This window comes from Geospiza fortis, unplaced genomic scaffold (genome assembly GCF_000277835.1).
Source record: "Geospiza fortis unplaced genomic scaffold, GeoFor_1.0 scaffold255, whole genome shotgun sequence".
Lineage (NCBI taxonomy): Eukaryota > Metazoa > Chordata > Aves > Passeriformes > Thraupidae > Geospiza > Geospiza fortis.
The window spans coordinates 530,063-550,974 of NW_005054497.1; the positions used below are offsets into that span (position 1 = coordinate 530,063).

Below are 20,912 nucleotides of genomic sequence, written 5' to 3' on the forward strand. Positions count from 1 at the left end.
TACATCTCTAAGAAGGGGTCAAGTCAACTTTATTTTGGCTTTCTGGTTATCAACAGCTCTTGGCTTTGCCTGATTTTTCTCTTAAGAGTTTCAGCAAGAATTGAGCTGAATGTTCAACCCTTTAACGTGAACATCTGGATGCTAAAAGTGAAGCGTAATGCAGTAGGCATGCACTTTATAAGGTTTAGCAAAGCAGAAGAAGTACCAAGGGGTTTTTTGAGGTAGATGTTTTTTGCAGAAAGTTAATGTTGAAAACACTAGTATGTCTAGTGATGGATATTGTGCTCCTGCTGCTCTGTCCATCTGCTTACTATTGACTTCCAAATAGCTACTAATTACAGCATTTTTCTGTTGTATGTCTGGAATAGAAGCAACTTTCATATCTCATTTTAGAGAGATTTTTATTTTGAGGTAAAAACACTCTAAATGTGATGGAAATAACATCCTTTCTGGAAAGATGCAATTTAAAACTGTTGGATCTCTATTTTGTTGCTGAATAAAGAGAAAAATAAATCCTACATTTATCCATAGTCCAGTAGATACCTAGTTGCCCACAAACTCAAGGGGTTCTCAGATATCATTAAGGTAATTGTTTCATATTATTTATTTCCTATTAGCAGAATTCATCATTTCTTTAAATGTGGATTCAGGATGTCCTGAACACTTATCCCACTGACTTCTTTTTTTCATACCACTACAAAAAAAACAGGACTTTGATGTGTGCAATTCTTTTTAAAAACATTATCTAGCATTCCTCTAGATCCAGTGAAATGCAGACAGGTTTCTCCAAGCTTGTATTGTCATGACTAAGACATTTCATTTTGTGGGAAATAAGGTAATAGTTTTATTAATTTCAAACCTCTTTCCCTTGCAGCTTTACAGAGCAGAAATGCAATTTTTGCTTTTTAAAAAGATAGGCTGTGCTTTTCTCAAGAGCTTAAGGTTTTCTTATTTGTATTCTTAGAATAATAAAGTTGTCTGTGATACTTAATACTCTCACCAGTAGTTGAACAGCATTAAAATAATTATAAAAAGAAACACCCAATTTTCCTTCAAATTAAGGTATACCTCAATGATTTTAAGATTTTCAGGATGGAAAGGCTTGTATGAGTGTGAAGTTTCCAGTGCCCTTTTGTATTCTGATTCTGAAAATCTCTTACCACAGCAACCCTGAACCTTCTTCCATTTAAGCACAGCTTAGCATGTGTGCATTTAGCATCAGCCATTGCTTTGCCTCTCCCATGCTCCGAGGCAGGACACATCTAGGAGAGGAGGATGTTCACTGGAATGAAACCTATCTAAAGCATTTGATGGTAAAATATGGCATTTGAAGCTAGGCTGGAATAATTTTCTACTGATTCTCTGCTAAAATCTGGCACGTGGGCTGAAGTAGGTTTCTCAGCCAGAATAGTCTAGAGAATGGTATTTAAACAAGGCTGTGCTCAAGAGAGTTTTATGCTAAAAGTCAACACAGTTGCACCTCTAGAGTGGGACACATTTGCATCTGAGACTAAGCAGCACAGTCTGTTAGGCTGTACTTTCCAAACTACATCAATGCAGAGTTTAAGGTTCAGCATTCTTCTGAATTTTCCATTAACTACTCATCTTCACCCTTTGGACCTGAAATATCTTCAAAAGTCTGGCCCTTAAGTGCTTTGTTGGAACAGTGTCAGTGCTAAATGCTTATCCAGTTTTCAAATGCAACTGTAATTTGGGGCTCAAACGTTCCTCTTCAAATCAATTTGCAACTCAATTAGGTTTGGCAAATTCATATTTAAACCAAGTTTGCAAGGAAAAAAAACAAAACAGTTAAAAATTACTGGGACTTGTCCAATGAATATATTGTTTTGGTAACAATATGCCAATGGTAAATAATGAGAGAATTGTTCACAAAATGATTTGTTAAAAAAATATTAAATAATTCTTGTCTCTTTTATGCTCTAATATATGTGTCACTTATAAGAGATCATATCTGTAGGGTTTTTTTCTGTCCTAAGTGACTGTTTCTCTCACCTCTAATGCAAACCTGTGAGGAGGAAAATATTGCAAAAGGCCAAGTTATGCTGTATCCCTCCACTTCAGCTCATAGCTGTGCCCTTGGATTAAGTGCTTGTTTGCACACAAAACTAACAGATTTGAAGAAGGCAAATTTGAAGTTCCCCTGCAGCCCTAAAAAATGAATGTTTTTTATTTATATATGTATGTACACATAAACACAAGGACACGTGTGAGAAAGAGAGAACAAACTGAAAGATAATTAAGACAGGCCCCTTTTCACCTTGGTAGCTAATGCAGAGGTACTGTAAATGGGTCAAATGTGCTGTTACATGCTTTAAACTGGCATCTGCTGTGCATTAGACTGCTCAGAGCATGGCTTCAGGATTTCCTGTCCCCCACAACCCCTCCTTTACTTGCCTTTCCTCCCTTTTCCCTGCATCTCCCTCCATCCTCTTACAGTCAAAACCGTTAGATGTATACTCAAACCATAGCCTCAAGTATAGCTCCCATTCACCTAAACAGTAATTTTCTTGGAATTAGAACTTGGTGGGGAGCACAAGATTTAGCTGTTTTCTAGCCCTTCAGTTACTGTGACCCTCCTGGATAAAGAATTACCCACCTGCTTGTTGTTTATAGCAGTGAGGTCTTAAGGAAACCCCACAATTGCTTGAAGAGAAAATGAAGCTAATAAATTATATGGATTAAACCAGCCTGTAGGTTCTCTGATTTTATGTTTTGACCTTCTTTTGGTTATTACCTTTTTCATCAGCAGTTTTCCTCTTTATGAGCACACTGGATTTATACATTTGTCTTTGCAAGCGTACCCCAGACTAGGAGAAGCTGGAAATTTACTCCATGTTCTGTCCTTCTGAGGTGGCACAATTTATCAAGGTTATTTTCCTAACCTTTCATGATTTTTGGGACTTTCAGAAAACAAAGTGGGAAAGAACAGGGCGCTGTGTTTTGAATTTGCAGCATGGCTTGCATCTGTGGAGAGGCTTTCACAGGGGCAGTCACTGTAAAAAAGCATTAGGGACCAATATCAGCAAAACAGAGAAGGGTAAAGGATGCATGTATTTGCACAGGAAGGTTATGCCAGATGATGTGTTTTTCTCCCTTGTCCCTGCCATGCCCAGGGGCCCTTCTGACCCTGATGCTTTAGTGCCATCCCCAAAATTTAGTGAGGACCAGGCAGAGGTTTTCAGGGGATTGGTTGTTCTCAGCTCATCCTGCTGTAGAGGGCAGGGGAGCTTTGAGAGAATTTGACGTTATGCCTTTGCCATATTCTCTGGGGACATCACGCTGAGATCTCTTACTGTGCCCAAGGCTGCCACACCTTTGGGCAGGACAGATGCTGGAGCTATTAGCTGCTGCCCTGGGGATCTGCACCAGCAGTACCTGCTCACATAAGGAGGAGTTTTGGACTCTTCCAGGAAAAAAGGGTGCCAAGAGCTGCAATTTAGATATCTTCCCTGTTTTTCCTTCCTCCATCTCTTCATATGCCTGTCTTACAAAAGCCAACGTTTTAAGTGTATGCATGCATAGTTACTACTAGTAGTGGTAGTAACAATTGCTATTGTCTGGCTAATGCTCTGGCTAAGAACTGTTCAAATTTGCTAAGAGGATTTTATGTCTGTGAGGGTGAAGCCAGGCTGATTTTAAAATTTCTCTTTCAGAAATCATTTGCTAATCTCCCCATGGCTTTCAGTGATGAGTTTGACTGGCCCCAGTTCTCAGAGATCACTGGATTTCTCAATTCCACCATCGGGTAAGCCAACAGACAGGGTGGCCAAGCTGTAGCAAGTCTCTAGGTCTCTCAGAGCACAGCGAGATAAAAAACCAAAGCAGTCCTTGAAATGAAAGAGAAAAATACTATTCAGCTCTGCATCTGCTCTTTCTAAAACCAAGATCAACCCTGGATCTTGGGTTTTAAAAGATATTTTAAACATATAAGCAAGTCTTCTAGGTTTTAGAATTGGTCAATCTGTAATTTAGAAGGAGAAAAACCCCAAAGAAATAAAAGATAAACTATTTATTTTACAAAATTCAGGGGAAGGAAAGCATTGCTGAAAGTAACAAAAATCAGCCTTTCTCTTTTCTTATGTTTTTTTTTTTTTTTAACCTTCCTCTCTTCCTCATGTTTCCTTTTTGCTGATGAAAACAGTGGAATAAAGGGTATCCCCATGGTTATTTCATAGTGTTCCCTACTGGGAGGAAATCTTTCTTCTCCTCTTCCCACATGTTTTTTGTTTTTTTTTTTTTTAACATTTAGAGGGAAATAGCAAAAGGAGAATTTGAAAGAGTCTGTGACCTAATTTGCTGTGTTAGTTTGGCTCATGTGGATGGGGAAGGTTGTGGGCATAGATGGAAAAAAATAAATTCTCTGCCAGAAGGGAAGGAAAATAAAGTCCAAAACACAAAACCCCTTGAAATGCCTGCAGTTGTAACTGTGAAATTAAAAAAAAAACAAAAAAAAAACCAACCAAACTTTTTATTAATCATCTCTCTGGCCAGCATTAAAAGGCCTTTGAATCCTGCAAGAGCTGTAGGATACAATCATTGACCAGTGCCTGGTGTGACCTAAGTTTCAGATTTTTTTTTTTTTTATGTCTAGGATAAGTCAGGAATACAGCTGAATGCCAAACCAAGCATGGGTGAAGCCTGAAGAGGCTTTCTACCAGCAGAATTTAAAAGCTGGTGGAATAACAATTTTTGTCCCGGAAAAATATCTGTTGCACCATATACTTGCACTTTTTGTTTCCTTTTTTTCTCCCTGTGCAAAATCCAGGCTCTCAGCCTCAGCTACACTCACACAGTATCTGCTTTAAGGCAGTTTACTACTTGACAAGCCAACAGGAATGGTCTGTGCAGCCTTCTCTATCAGAGCCATGGCAAAACTGATGGTTAAAAATCTGTTACAACGCCCAGTCTCTCAGTACACATTACTTGTCTGGGCTCCAAATAATCTGAAGCTCACAAGTGATCAGAGCTTAGAACTGCCCCTGAAGTTGTCAGTGATAGCCTTGGTCCAGTGTTCAGTTTTGAATCTCTTCCACTCCTGAAAGATAAAAAAACCCCAACAAATAAACAAACAGCTGCAGCCCAGATAGAAATGACCGTGTACTCATGGCTGGGAGCTTGATCTTTTCATCACCCTCTGGGCTGTTATCCTTTTCATTTGTTTGGTTTTTGTTTTGTTCTGTTTTTGGTTTTTTTTTTCATTTTTCTCAACAGTGCAAAATAAAGGAGAGAACTTATAACAGCCAAGTGTAACTTGTTTTCAGATTAATCTGTCCAAGATTTATGATGTTGGGAAATGATTGCCCTGCCAATATTTCTTCTCTTTTACTTACTGTTCCATAACAAGCAATTGAAAAGTCAATTTGTGAACAACCAACAGAATTGTTTTGATAAATGATGTATAACAAAAAGGTTTTTAAATGCCTTATCTGAAAGACCAGGATAAAAGCATTGTTCCTGGATGGAACAATGTCAGAGAAACTCTTCATCAGTTTATAGTTTCTGAGCAGGTATCTTTGTTTTATTTAAGCCACCCTGTTCAAGATTAAAAAGATTTATGGCCACAAAAAGAGAGATGGTGAAATAGATGCATATACATAACTGGGGTACTGAGTTTTTCAAAGACAAGAACATACTTAATTTTTGGTATCAGCTGTGTTTTCATCATTATCATATGACTTTAGCAGTTTGCATTTTCTCAATTTATTTCAGAGGGTGGACAGACTCTCTGTATCTACGTTTACGCAAGAGAAATCGCTGTAATCACAGAGACTTGCAGAACATTTCCCAAAATGGTATGTTAACTTCTTTAAACTTCTTTTATTATTATTATTATTTTTGACATTACCAGTGCTGATAATTAATGCTGCATTAATGAACATCTGTCAGGAACAAAGAGAAGCCCCTTCTTGGTTGCTTACATTTCTTTTGGAAAAATAAAAAACAGAACGTACTTAACTCAGCACTTACTTAACCCAGTGGGGCTGGCATCCTAATGTGCTCTCAGAACAGATTTTTAATAAGTAATCAAAGACGTAAACAAAACTTAACACTGTTGGGTTTTGATTAATTTATTTACATAAATATATTTATATTATATAAATGTGTATATATATATATATATATATACACATTTATAAAAGTGTATGTATTTATTTAAATATATTGGTTTCTGGATGGTGTGTGGGCACTTGTTTTTCTGAAATCCAAAGTTGTTTTCATAGCGCTCTGAGAACACACTGAAATTTCCAAAATTATTCAGGACAGTGGGAGAAAATGGAAACCAACATATGAGAAGATTTTCTTGTCATGAAATGCTGGGCTTTTACCTGATCCGTGCCAGTGGAACACTGACAGATGTGCCTACCCTGTGTGTACAACACCCTTGGATGCCATTGCTAGAGAAGTCTCTCTCTCAGACATTTTGCTGATGTCTAGAACACTTCCTGCCAGAAACTTGCTGTCCACACCAGGAGAGGTGCATGGAAAAAGTTGTCACCTTCCTGTTAATCAGGAGCTTTTTAATTATGGAAGGCTTGTCCATTTTCTGTCTTCTGCTGGTGTCACAGCAGGTATCACCTCATTTGGTCAGTCACTTCAGACCACATTTTCCCTATATATACACATTTAATATATTACATTTATATGCACATTACCTATGTATATAATAGGCATATAAATATGCAGCAGACCTGATCTACCTAGAATTAAGGAAAGTGTCTTGCATGGTACCCCAGTGTGCAGCGAAGAAGAGGAAGATTAATACAAGAAATAAGAAGTGGGTAGAGAAGCAGCTAAGCAGGGAAGAGCAGCGGGTTTGAGAGTGAAGCCGTGTCCCTCCTGCATCTCTCCTGAGGCTAACGCTGCTTAACATTTGGAGTAGTGACCTTAGAGCAAAGACCAAGGCCCATGCTTGATGCCTTCTGTGAATGATGCTAAATTAACCATCCTGGAGTGGGGCACACCCTTACACAGGAATAATTTAGATGAGCTTGGGAACAGCAGGGGCAGGAATTGCAGCAAATTCATGCTGCAAAATTGTACAAAACATGGATGACAGAAGTAATGATGAGACTTCTCTGTAAACTAGTGGCCCCATCAGAGAGAGGTGGTGGAGGGGCAGGGCCATTGGGGTGCAAAGAGAAATTCCAAGAAACCGTCAAGACTGCAGGGTAGAAGAGGAAAGAGAGTAAGGCTGCAAGATGCATCAGGCATGACATTTTGTTTAGAGACAGGGAGACAGCCCTTTCTCACACAAGTCCTGATAAGAACTTAGATTTTGGTCCTGCTTATCTAAGGAGGACTGATGTTGATGGAGACACAGGGAAAGGTTTTGGGGAGGATTAGGGCAATGGAGACTTCTGAAGCAATGATACAACACACTGACATTTGATCAAAGCATTAATTAAAAGGTATTTCCATATTGATTTCCTTTGAGGCATAAACGCCACAGAGATGGAAGAATAGTTTAAACTGAAGGATAGTTCTGGTACAAGAACATGGGTTTTCATTAAACTTACCTCTGTTTGGGGGGCTTTTTTTTTTCTTCAAAAAAAGCTATCAGGAGTGAAAATCTTAAACCAGAGGAATGAAGGCGAACAAGAAATCCTGAGTTGTCAGAGAGGTTGTATGAAGGAGTGACAGTAGTCTTATAAATTGAGTTTTATGATGTTAGCTTTTGTGTCTTGGATTAGCTGATGTCCCTAACAGTAGGCTTAAAAGACACTTGATTATGCTGTGATTATGCCTTTTTGTTTCTATTGTATTTAATTAATTTTCATGCTTCAGAAAACTGGCTGCAGAAGCTTGGGAAAATTTATTTTCCTCAGATAGATAATTTGGCTATATGGGATGTTCTTCCTTTCCAGCAGATGATTCATGCTGGCTACAAATGAGAAGCCCTGCTGTCTCTAGAACTACTTAGAAACTTATTAAATGGTTGGAATTTCCTGAAAAAATTTGGATCAGAAAGGATCTGCCCCAGCCCTCCACCTCCAACAAACAGATACATATAAATATCTCTAAGGCAGGAGCCAAGAGGACAGTGCTGGAGTCTTTTGGTGGTGCTCAGCAACAGGATGAGGAGCAACGGCTTTAAGATAAAATTCAAGAAGTTTCACCTCAAGATGAGGAGGAACTTCTTTACAGTGAGGGTGGCAGGGCACTGAACAGCGGCCCAGGGAGGGTGTGGAGTCTCCCTTTCCGGAGACATTCCAAACCCACCTGGATGTGTTCCTGTGTCACCTGCTTGAGGTGACCCTGCCTTGGCAGGGGGTTGGACCAGATGATCTCCAGAAGTTGCTTTCAACCTTGAAAACTCTGTGATTCTGTGATCTTACCAGGCAGAAGAGGTTGCAGAGACAGGTATCTTGATGCAGGGATCACTTCCAGGCTCAGGTGGGCATTTTCACCTTAAAAATTGCATTCTGGCACCACTGACACTGCCAATGCCTCTCAGATGCCTTGCTCCTTCCTGTGGCACACATGGTGCTCCTGAGGCTTGGAGTCTGCTGTGAAAGTGTTCTACAACATCTTTGGTGCCATCAGTCAGGTGCTACTGACTTTCTTGCCTATAAGTTGCAGGGTATTAGAGTTAGTGGCTCCCATCATTGCAGTCCTCCAGGTGGGCTTTCTGGTGAGAGAGAATTTTAAAAAGGGCCAAACTAGATGGTCAAGGATGACTAGGCCAATGGTTCTTCTCATTTATATCCAATTCGCCTCAGTACCTGATACCCTAATTATCTTGTTCTGCTCTTTTTACATTAATGGGAGTAGTATTTAATGTGCCTCCTTTTCCCAATTCCCTTGTAGATTTTTTTATAACCTCTCACTGTGTTCATCATACATTTTTCTCTCCACATATCCCCTTTCCACTTACACTACAGACACCTGCAGGATATAAAAAGAGGTGAGCCTGTGTCACAGCAAAAGACTCTGCAGAAAATTAAGAAGTGAATTTAAAAAGGGAAAAATTACCAGTAAGAGAAGAATCTCAGGATATCTTCTCTAAATCATCACACTGACACTGCAGTGTAAAGGTTCACTTTTATTGCCTCATTTGGTGTAATAGTTTCCCAGAATGGGAGGATTTAAAAAGCTACCCTCAGTGTCAATAAAGCAAACAGCTGAACAGCCTGACCTAACCCCACCCAGGACAACTAAACCTTCCTCTGAAAATAATGCTTCACAGCCCCAGATGTGTGCAAGGAAAGGATGCTGGTCTGGTGGGGGAGATATGCAGCCAAGAGCTAGAGCTCAGGGATGGCAAGCCAAGCCAGGCACCAAGAACAATGTTCCTGTCCAGCTTCCTTACAAAACCACCAGGACTGTGTCAGACCCAGCACAAAGGGACATTCCCCCACTGCTCTTCTCAGGACATGCATCTCCACCATGGAGAAAGGCTTCCCCAGCCTCCATGCTAACAGGATTGCTGCCTTCCCTTTTTAAAAAAATCTCATTATCTTCTGGAGGTGGTGGACCCTTCCTTCACAACTGGAAGCAAGCCCAACCTTGATTTCTGAACCAAAACTAAAAAAAACCCCTCAGCAGTCTGCGAGTATTTAGAGAGCAACAGAGAAAGAGAGGCAGGAAAGATCCAGGAGTAGATTCCAGGCCATTGAACAGTGCAAGGGTAACTGGTCTGCTTCATCGCCTTTTCTCTCTCGAATGTTTTCATCACAGATTTCATCCTGTATCACAAAAGCTTCTTTGAAGACTCAATTTACCCATAAAAACTCCTTTCTAAAATACCCTTTCATTTTCTTGATGTTTTGATTTGTAACTGTGCTAATGCTTTCCACTGAGCTGCTTATAACTACCTATGCTTGTGGAGGTAATACATACCCAAGAAGAGCTTATTGCTTTTTGTAAATACATTTTCATTTCTAGAGGTCCCACTAGCTTATTTATGCTGAAACCACAGCCACAGTCCAGGGAGCCTTGTGACAGAATGCCTTAAACAGAGGGTGTTCAGCTCTAACTGAAAGAAGGGCTATTAAACAGAAAAAAAACCAACTTTTGGTAATTATGTTCCAAGCCATAGTTTCTGAGGTTTTTGTGGGGCTCTTACCCTGCTGAAAAGAGCTTCTCAATAGAAGGGCTGGATCTTTGAATGGATCAGCAACCCCCAGGAGAGAAGCAGCGGATAGATACATTCATTTTCAGCTTGGAAGAACTGGATTATTTAAAACATAAAGGATTCCTTGATATATGCGGTTGGCATCACTGTGAGTGATAATAACAAAGGCACCACTATTAAAATGCAAAGTGTATTATTGCTACCTTAGGGGTTTATATCTCAGATCTCTTCCCCCATACCAATCCAGCAGGGATTTAATGATGTTCTGTCCACAAGTTTCCCCTCAAGAGCTGCAGGGAGGGCAGGATTTACTCCTCAAAGCAAGCTTCAGAAGCACAATGCAGAAAAGAGAAGAGAGAGATCAGGGAAGCATTGAGCTGAGAATAGGAGGAGGATAATAAAAGAGGAGAAGGAATGAAAAAAGAGGAGAGAGTGAAAATACTGAAAAATAAGAGCAAGTACGACCTGTAGGATCTGCTTCTCTGAAGTTTATGTTTCTGTACCTTGCTATGAGGTGAGCTTCCTGCAATCACAGACCTAGTCTCATGTTGACCAAAGCATAAAGTCTGTTTTGGCTCCTTGTTCTCTATCCCTCTTGTACTGCAGGTGATGGAGCTTCATTTGTGTGCTGGAGATGGTTGAGATGAATATGCATACCTTTTAAAGACCTTCTAATAAGTTTAATGCACTAAAGCTTTACTAAATGGGAATGGTTTTTTCATTCAAAACATACATGAAATATTATAGATGTTCACAGATGTTTAGGTTTAGCCAGCTCCTTTACTCAAGGAGGAAAGATTTTCATCCAACCCTTTGGGTGAATTGCTAAAACTGAACTCCTCTTGGGAGGAGTGCAGCTGCCCTAATACTACTTAGAAAAAGTCTGACACTTGCGGGGAGAGCCGTGCAGGAGCCCAAACAGTGATGTCTACAGCTCTTTGAGATGCTTTATGGTATCTTTCCCACCTCCAGCTGCCTCTCCAGAAGTGCACAATCTCTCATGCATCTTGTGATGTATCTGCCAGCCCTGCTGCAGGTCTCTTGGATACTCTGGGATGTCAAAAATGGCACTTGGTGCCTATGTTTAGGACCTGAATCAGTCCCAATGTGGTATAACTGTGAGACACTTACTCTCTCAGAAGGGTGAGAACAGTTCCCTTTGCAATTTATAGGAAAAGTTAAAATAGATTGACTGTTGACAAGTCAGGTTGGCTGGTTTACAGGAGACTACTATGTTCAACAGATGGGAAGAAGCTGCCAGATCTGGGTTTAAAGCCAGATCCAAATAACCCTGCACTTAAAAGTATTTGATTTTCTACAGGCTGAAGTGTGCAACTAAGATAAGAAAGCAGTAGGTCCCTGGATATAGCTCTGCTTCTTGGTGCCAACACCTAAAAAGGTTACAGAGAGGAATTGTTGCTCCATTTTTACTTTTAGTGCTTCTACATTCTTGGAAATATGCAATGTAGTTTGGTTTTGCATTCAGGGGTTTTTTGTCGCTATAACAATGTTGTACTATTTCTCTTGTTCCCTCTATGTGTGATCAGGTGGTTCTTCAGGAAACCTCCTCTCTTTAATAAAAAGGTGAGTGCTTAATGGGATTCAAGGGCCAACTTGAGGTACTGGAGCACTGATGAAGTTCTACCTCTTTGACAGAAACAAGCAAAGCACTGTGAGGATTATATTATCCATGAATGTTCTACGAAGCACAGCTTTCCTTGACCAGTGTGCTCTGAAGTGCTGTCTCTTTCTTCTCTAGTATAAACATTCATAAAAAGAAGAAAACTGGGTTTAAGTGTGGATATCATCATCTCCATTGCCTTGAACTTGGCTCTGTTAAGCCAGTGGAGTATTTCCAGCGATTTTAGGGGAGAGACTAAGCCTTTCCATAAATCTGTGCGTTGGATCCCCTTAACTGTGTGTAGCAACATAGATAGACATGGGCAGGCCCACCGTTACTTCCATTTGGATATAACTCAGTAGCTACTGAGTAGTGAGAGGCTGAAACTCTCCTTTTCAGATGAAATTTGGTGGGTTGTGGGTCAGCTGGGTTTGATTTAGTTTGCTTGACACTGATATAGTTTGTGTCCTAAAGGATTTATTTTTCTCTCATCCTGACAAAGAAGTAATGAATTCTTGCCCTCTAGCACTGAGATTCAAACCACATCCTGATTTGATCTTTAGTTCAATTCTACACATAGATTTAGTTGTCGGCCAAACCTAGTCTTCCTCTCCGATCTCTGGTTAAAAAATTCCCATCTGGATTCATGCCTTTGCCCCAAAGTGAAACTATTTGATTTGGCTTCTGAATAACACAAAGAAAATGGAAAGCCAGCAAGAAAAACAGTGAAAAAGACAAGTCCGTGAGCAGTGAAAGGGAGAAGTGAAAATAACTTCATTTAAGTCACTTTACTAAAATATGAAACTAGAGTGAAAAAAACCAACCACCCCAAAAACCCGAAACAAAACAAAAAAACCTCTCACAAACATAGGAGCACAGTCATTTGAGTATTGGCCATATCCAAGTGGGATACTTCTAAATGTGATCTCACACAAGCATGGTGTGTGAATCAGACACTAAGAGTGTATTTCCCCAATAACATAGCTCCATATTTATCTTTTAGTTTGGCCAGGAACCAGCTGTTGGACAATCCAGCCATAGTTATCTACGCTACAATTGGGAATGATGTCTGCAATGGGTAAGGTGTAAACCAAATGAACACTTATAGTAGCATAAATTTGACTTCCTTAGAGTACTGCTGCCTGCCTGGACATTTGTGTCTCACTGCTTTGTGCTTGTCCATCATGGCATTTTTCTTTGTTATTGGTCCTTCTTTCTTAATTTTCTGCTGAAAATACTTGCTGTTTCCTTACCTGTATTTGTCATAGGCACCTACCAGTCCTGATTTGGAGCTTGCGTTTCTTTCTTTCTTTTATAAGCCAGTCATAAAATGACTAATGGTATGTCTGAGGTAATTACTTCTAACTTAGCAGAGGAAATGAATAATAACAACAGGAGGGGGGGGAGGGGAGAAGTGTTTAAAAGCATGTATATCCATCTTACCTATTGTGCCACCTCCTCGCAGGAGGGAGAGCATGACTGGTTCATCATTTCTGAGGAATGACAACATAGTCCCCTATCGAGGTCCATTTTCACCCTGCCTCTGCTTCCTGCACTCTTTGCTGTGCTCTCCTGATGAGGTGTTTTATCTTTCTGGCTTTATTCACATCATAAACTCTGCAGGAGAATGAATTAAAGCTTTCAAAACTAATAGTTCTGGTATTACCTATTGGCAGTGCTCACAGGGACACCAAGAGGTCACTAGCTGGATGCTTCCCTTCCTCCTGGTAGTGGGAAGGCAGAAAACACCTTGCAACCAGGCCAGTGCACAGCACATGCATGCTGCAGTTTTGGTTTTGCGGGAGGCCTGAGTGCTGTTGCTAGTGCAACATTATTTTCACCATGGTCAATCTTCAGCTTTTCTTGTGCATGGAAGAAATCAATCTTACTTACACAGAGACTTTCAAAACACTCACTTTAATAAATGCTGCACACTCAGCTAAGTTTCCTGCCAAAGGTTTTGAAAATTCTCACCTGCAGATTGCATAATGAAGTGGGAGCTATATGCAGACTGTCAGATGTGGCCATGAAAATGGCCAAGGTTTGGTGTCCTAAAACTGCTTAACAGGCAGTTCATGGGTTGAAACTTTGTTTGCCAGGTGTTGTGTTCCAGATGAGGATATCCAAAGCCAGGCAGGGCTTTCCTCAGCATTGCAGAACCTGGGAGCTCTCAGCTGTGGCAGAACTGGGGCCACAGGGGCACCTTTTAGGTCCTTTCCTGGCATGACCCTCACCCCAGCCACATGCAGGCAGCGCAGAGAAATCGCCTCCCATGAAACCTTCCCCCTCTGGTGCTCGTGCTCTCTCTGCACCCCCTCCCAGAACTGCCAAATCTGCCCTCAGCACCCTGCTTCTGTCAGGGAAAAGATGCACAAATCCTCAAAAACAATGAGGGTTGTCATGCTCTGGCTGAAAGGGAAAAGCAGTCACAGGCTTCCTGGTACTTGCTGACAAGACTGTCCTGGGGATCTATTTACTGGGAAGCTTATGGAGAGATCACTGCATCCATTGCCAGGATGATAAAGCCCCTACTTCCCCCTCCACAAAAAATAAAAATTCCTCTTTGCTGAAGTCCATGGCTCCTGCCATGGAGACTTTCAAGGTGTCTTCTCACAGGCTTGGCCCAGGCTCTGTCGTGCACAATATTTCAATTCTGCTGTGTCACTGCCTTTGTTAAAAGCACCTCTTTTTCCTTTTTTTTATTCCTCATTCTGCAGGCTATTCCTTTTGCTTACCCTGTCTCTAACACTGCTTTCTACTCATCTGAAGTAAAAAGAAATTTTCCAGAAATTTAAACCGTTTTGACCTTGCCTCACCCATTTGTATATTCCAAAACCTTCCAGAGCAGTATTTAATGCTTGCTTGAAACTCTGATGTTTTTTTTATCCCAGCATTCACTATCTGGCAGAAACACTTTTGTCTGCTCAAATTCTCACTGCTGTTTTCTGTCTGTTTTCTTCCAAAACATTCACAGCATCAAAAGAGGCTATCAGGCTGTAGTGATCCCTGTGACTCCTGCAAGGAAAGATGCCACAGCTTCTGTAGCATCGTGCTGTTTGCATTGAGGGGGATGGACAGCAGAGAGAGATTTGTTTCAGTGTCCTGTTACTGTGTAGTTGCCCTGGCTCTGATGTACCCACAGAGGTTACAGGGGATACAGAGCATCTGATGGGCTTGACTTCAAACCTAGGGCTTGGCAAATAAAAATCTCTTCAAGGACAGCTCTAAACTGCAGTAATCCTGGCCTTCCTGGCCTTATCCTGTATTTTTGCTTCAAAAGAGGGCAGTGTGCTGAGCATACTGGAGACACAGCTCTTCCCAAAGCACTGTTAAAATGCAGGTATTTCATCCCATGCAAAGAACGGGGCAATGAGTAATGGGGATGTTTGTAGAGGGAAAGGATAATGAAATTGGCAGCCTGTGTTACACATTCCCTGTAGTCTCCACACTGTGGTGTCCAAACAGGGGGGGTGAGAAAAATAAAGACAGATGGCAATGGTATCTCTCAGCCCACTGAGGTGTGAATAGGGGATACAGAGACCTAGGAAAAAAAAATCAGACAAGAAAATAATGAGCACCAGAAGTCTCAAATGCTGCACAGTGAACGGAAATTTTAGTTGCATTTTGGGTATGGCACCATTTCTCCAGCTTCTACTTCACACATCTGCACTTATGGCATCGGCAACAAACAGCAAGGTGGCAGCAGCAAAGCAGGGTGAGCAGCAACCCACCGTGAAAGGAGCTTGTACAAAGCGACATCAGTGCCAGCAAGAGCATAGTCCCCCTTTATGGTACAGCTATCAGCACCAAAGAGCTGCTGCACCCCTCCTGCCCTAAAAATATTGTGTGAGCAGGCTCCTGTAGCCCTCATGCCCTGGGCATCCCAGCTCTGTGCATCAAGCCCAGGGGAATGAGGTGAGGATACCACAACAGGCCCTGGTGCTCGCCCAGGCACCTTGGAGTCCTTATGGCAGAGCCAAAATTGAACATGTCTACAAGGTTGCTTTCTTCTCATTCTGATTTAATTTCATAGCCTGGCACAGAAAAAAAATGTGAAGACATATCTGCATGACTTCAACACTGTATGACAGGAGAAAGGGGAATTATGAATGTCATATTAATTTTGGCTTGTGCTGGCATGTTTACTTGTGGTAGAGGCCTTACATCAGACCAGTATTTTGAAATCAAGTGCTGCAACACCTGTAAGTGAAATGAAGTAATTTCAGAGCAAATCCACAGTCTTATCTCAAAAGTAGCTTGATTTGGTGGCTGTCACAAGCATAAACCTGAATCCTAATGCTGTTTTTCAGTTCTCCCTGCTAGAAAGTCTCAAACACTTCAGCAGCACATACTGCATTAAGATAAATTTCTGGGCCCAGGAAACTCACCCAATTATTATTTTGTGTGCAAAATGCAGCTCAGTGAAGAATCCCAAATCCTTCTAAGGGAACATGGCTCTCCCACCCAGGATTCAGCATCCATTTCCCCCCTCTGAATCTAAACATTTTGAATGCCTCAAGACAGAGCAACAGTGCTTTGGAAAGCTCCTGCTTCTATGGTGTTCACTGACAAGGAATCTGATGCAATTCAGCTTGCTCAGCACTGCAAGCACCAAGTTTGCCCTTCTCTTACCCCTGGGAAGAAAAGAAAGAGATGAAAGGACTTTCCTAAGGAAAGGACCTGGATGGAGCTTTCTGGCTGCTAATGTGATTGCTTTTCTATAAGCAAAGAGCACAAGTAAGAGGACAAAATGTGGGAAGCACTAAAACAATGAGGGTGGTCATTAGTGCAACCTTCTTGCTTGGAAGGACATCCCCTGTCTCTCTTCTTGACCCTTCTTTCTGAACACCTTGTTCAGCTGGGCCACACCACCAAGACAGAATGAAAACTGTCCCAAGACCCTCCTTCCCAATGTGGATGGATCCTTCTCGGGTTTTGTGTTGCTGAAATGGCTCTCAAGGTATTAAAGAGGCTTTTTACCCAGCCCCACGACTGAAGAAGAAGTTGAGATTCCTCAGCTCTGGTTCTCAAGGTTGTTTATTTTCTCTTATCTAATAAATTCTTTTGCTGACCCACTGAGGTCTGTGTGGCAGGTCAATTCATGGCACACTGACCACCCTTGGGGCAATGCTTATTTTTTTATACTAAAAACTACGTGTATTTTATTTACAATAATTTTCCAATACCTATCACCTTTGTTAGAGTGTCTGTCTCTACCCTAAACCAATCCAGAAGTGTCACCATCACAGCAGAAGATGGAGGATAAGAAGAAGAAGAACAAAGACAGGACACACCCAGATTCCTCCATCTTGCCTCTTGAACCCCCATTCTAAATCCCCAAAATTCTACTTTTTCACCCTGTGATAAATTCCCTATCATCCTACTCAAACTCTTGTGGCTTGTAAATCTTCGCACAAAGTTGGTAATTGTCTCCATGGGTTAAAATCAAAGGCACAGGTGTCTTTGACTCCATGCCAAGGTCTCAAGCCCCCTGTCATGGTCTCGAGTCCTCCAAAGCAGCCAGAGGAATGCCATGGGTTCTAACAGATCCTCTCTTGATGGGATGGGACAACCTTCTCAGGGCTGTGTCCCGCCTTGCTGCCAGCCCCTGCTATGGACACGTGCACCACGGGAGCACAGCAATAGCTCTTGGGTGGGAGAGTGCACAAACGCTTTTTCTGTAATAAAGTGGTTGCTATAATAACATAACTAAAGCAGTGTTCTCCAGGCAGCCTGGGGTGGTTCTGCTTGTTTGTTTTTCTTACATAAATTGAAATGTATTTCAACTTTAGGATTTAATTTCCCCTCACACTCCTGCAGCATTTACAGCTAAATACAAGAGGGAAAGGATAAGCCTGAGCTGGGGAATCTGCATTGAAGAGGTTCGTGCCTGACAATGAGTCACAAAATGGGAGCATTCAGTCCATGTGGAACATTGACACAGCTCCTGTACCCCAATGGACTATTTTAATCTTAGGTATCACCTCTCTCCAGGCTCACACATTTGTCCAGACCCCTCTCCTGCCTTCCTGGAGAGCTGTAGCGAGAGGTGTATGACATGTGAGGGACAAAGCTACCTTAGATATTCCTACCTTGCATAATCAAAGAGCATGTTGAAGGTAAGGTATGTACAGGAACCCATGGGGAAAGAAATCCTAAGAGCGTGTTGAAGGTAAGGTATGAACTCCAAAGAGCATGTTGAAAGTAAGGTATCTACAGGAACCCATGGGGAAAGAAGTTCTACTTTCACCCAGCTGTGATGAGGGATTGGTTTTGCATTACTTCTTTGCTTGCTTTCTCTCTTCTCCTTCTTCCTCACTTATTGAACAATAACTGCTTTGGTTTGGTTTTTTACCTTGACCCCCAAGTTTTCTTGCTTTTACTGTCTTCCCCTGTCTCACTGGGGAGGAAGTGGAGGAAGGAAATGATGTGAGCAGCTGTGTGATGCTTAGCTGCCGACTGAGGTTAACCCACAGCTGGAGTCCACTCTATGAAAAAGGGATTGATTTGTCTGTTTTTAGCAGAAAGATGGGGTATGCTGAGGGAGGGAGGTTTTTATGTCACATCTGATTTTGGCAATGACAAGTGAGAGACATCTCAGGCATTTTTCTAATGTTTTATTCAGCTGACTTAATGTGGAAGAGCAGCAGACAGAGAAAATGACACTGTTTCAGGTGCCCTTTTGGAGGCACAGTATTCCTGACACAATGTCCTGTTGGCATCCTCTCCTTTAGGGAACGTGACACACTGGCCCACATGACCACACCCAAAGAAATGCTCTCCAATGTGGTGCAAGCTCTGCGGTACCTGGACACCCATCTTCCAAACGGCAGCCATGTGATTCTATTGCCTCTTGAACCCCCATTCTAAATCCCCAAAATTCTACTTTTTCACCCTGTGATAAATTCCCTATCATCCTACTCAAACTCTTGTGGCTTGTAAATCTTCGCACAAAGTTGGTAATTGTCTCCATGGGTTAAAATCAAAGGCACAGGTGTCTTTGACTCCATGCCAAGGTCTCAAGCCCCCTGTCATGGTCTCGAGTCCTCCAAAGCAGCCAGAGGAATGCCATGGGTTCTAACAGATCCTCTCTTGATGGGATGGGACAACCTTCTCAGGGCTGTGTCCCGCCTTGCTGCCAGCCCCTGCTATGGACACGTGCACCACGGGAGCACAGCAATAGCTCTTGGGTGGGAGAGTGCACAAACGCTTTTTCTGTAATAAAGTGGTTGCTATAATAACATAACTAAAGCAGTGTTCTCCAGGCAGCCTGGGGTGGTTCTGCTTGTTTGTTTTTCTTATATAAATTGAAATGTATTTCAACTTTAGGATTTAATTTCCCCTCACACTCCTGCAGCATTTACAGCTAAATACAAGAGGGAAAGGATAAGCCTGAGCTGGGGAATCTGCATTGAAGAGGTTCGTGCCTGACAATGAGTCACAAAATGGGAGCATTCAGTCCATGTGGAACATTGACACAGCTCCTGTACCCCAATGGACTATTTTAATCTTAGGTATCACCTCTCTCCAGGCTCACACATTTGTCCAGACCCCTCTCCTGCCTTCCTGGAGAGCTGTAGCGAGAGGTGTATGACATGTGAGGGACAAAGCTACCTTAGATATTCCTACCTTGCATAATCAAAGAGCATGTTGAAGGTAAGGTATGTACAGGAACCCATGGGGAAAGAAATCCTAAGAGCGTGTTGAAGGTAAGGTATGAACTCCAAAGAGCATGTTGAAAGTAAGGTATCTACAGGAACCCATGGGGAAAGAAGTTCTACTTTCACCCAGCTGTGATGAGGGATTGGTTTTGCATTACTTCTTTGCTTGCTTTCTCTCTTCTCCTTCTTCCTCACTTATTGAACAATAACTGCTTTGGTTTGGTTTTTTACCTTGACCCCCAAGTTTTCTTGCTTTTACTGTCTTCCCCTGTCTCACTGGGGAGGAAGTGGAGGAAGGAAATCAGGTGAGCAGCTGTGTGATGCTTAGCTGCCGACTGAGGTTAACCCACAGCTGGAGTCCACTCTATGAAAAAGGGATTGATTTGTCTGTTTTTAGCAGAAAGATGGGGTATGCTGAGGGAGGGAGGTTTTTATGTCACATCTGATTTTGGCAATGACAAGTGAGAGACATCTCAGGCATTTTTCTAATGTTTTATTCAGCTGACTTAATGTGGAAGAGCAGCAGACAGAGAAAATGACACTGTTTCAGGTGCCCTTTTGGAGGCACAGTATTCCTGACACAATGTCCTGTTGGCATCCTCTCCTTTAGGGAACGTGACACACTGGCCCACATGACCACACCCAAAGAAATGCTCTCCAATGTGGTGCAAGCTCTGCGGTACCTGGACACCCATCTTCCAAACGGCAGCCATGTGATTCTAACAGGCTTGGTGGATGGTCGCTTCCTCTGGGATAACCTGCACGACAGATACCATCCTCTAGGTAAATTTGAGGTGTTGTGGGGTTCCTCCTGGTCACCTGCCCATTCATGTTGGCTTCTCTCCCTGAAAAATCTATGAATTTATTGATGACTTCAAGAAAAACTGACAGAGTGGAGGAGATCTGAGAAATACAAGGCAGATATTGGCTGTGCTGCAGAAGTAGGAATGACAGCTCTCACCATTCCCAGCGCAGGACAGGATAGACCCCTATTCTGCTATGTTCCCTCACAAGCCATACCCACCCAGCTCCAAACCAGGCTCAACACATGTTGTGGTGGTGTAAACAAGCTGTTCTACCTCAGTTTTGGCCCAAAATTGTGGCCAGCCTGCCTGCATTTCATCCTGATTGTTGTTGCAAGTGGAGATGGGCATTTGGTTTACACTCTCTGAGGGGTGGATGTTGTGGTAAAAGTGGATGTGGACCAAGGCAAAAGATTAAGTCAGAGGGTTCCAAAAGACTTTTTTTATATTAGAGAAATAAATTTTCTGCCAGCACTGGGTGCCTGGCACCTCCTACACTACCTATATGTGATGATTGAAACCTCACACTGTGTGCAGGCATGTTTTAGGACATTCCCTCAGAGTGCTTTGGGGCATTTTTTTTTTCAGAGATTTGGAGGCTACCTTTGGGATCCTGTCATATCAGAGTGTGAATGCGCAGTACCTCTAACCATTAACAGACCACTCACTCCTTGGCTTTCTAGACCAAAAGCATGTACTCATTTGTATTGGAGTAAAAGAATCTTTTTTGA

The 20,912-nt window shown here is 42.0% G+C and overlaps 1 protein-coding gene across 1 annotated transcript in view; it reads left to right on the top strand.

Moving 5' to 3' along the window:
* Nucleotides 1-20,912, top strand: part of AOAH (acyloxyacyl hydrolase) — a 74,974-nt gene that overhangs the window by 40,319 nt on the left and 13,743 nt on the right. Inside the window, exons 13-17 of the mRNA XM_005428658.2 lie at nucleotides 3,675-3,766; nucleotides 5,731-5,813; nucleotides 11,644-11,680; nucleotides 12,721-12,795; nucleotides 19,989-20,161. Coding sequence (XP_005428715.1) covers nucleotides 3,675-3,766; nucleotides 5,731-5,813; nucleotides 11,644-11,680; nucleotides 12,721-12,795; nucleotides 19,989-20,161 — 460 coding nt within the window. The remainder of the gene's footprint in view (nucleotides 1-3,674; nucleotides 3,767-5,730; nucleotides 5,814-11,643; nucleotides 11,681-12,720; nucleotides 12,796-19,988; nucleotides 20,162-20,912) is intronic.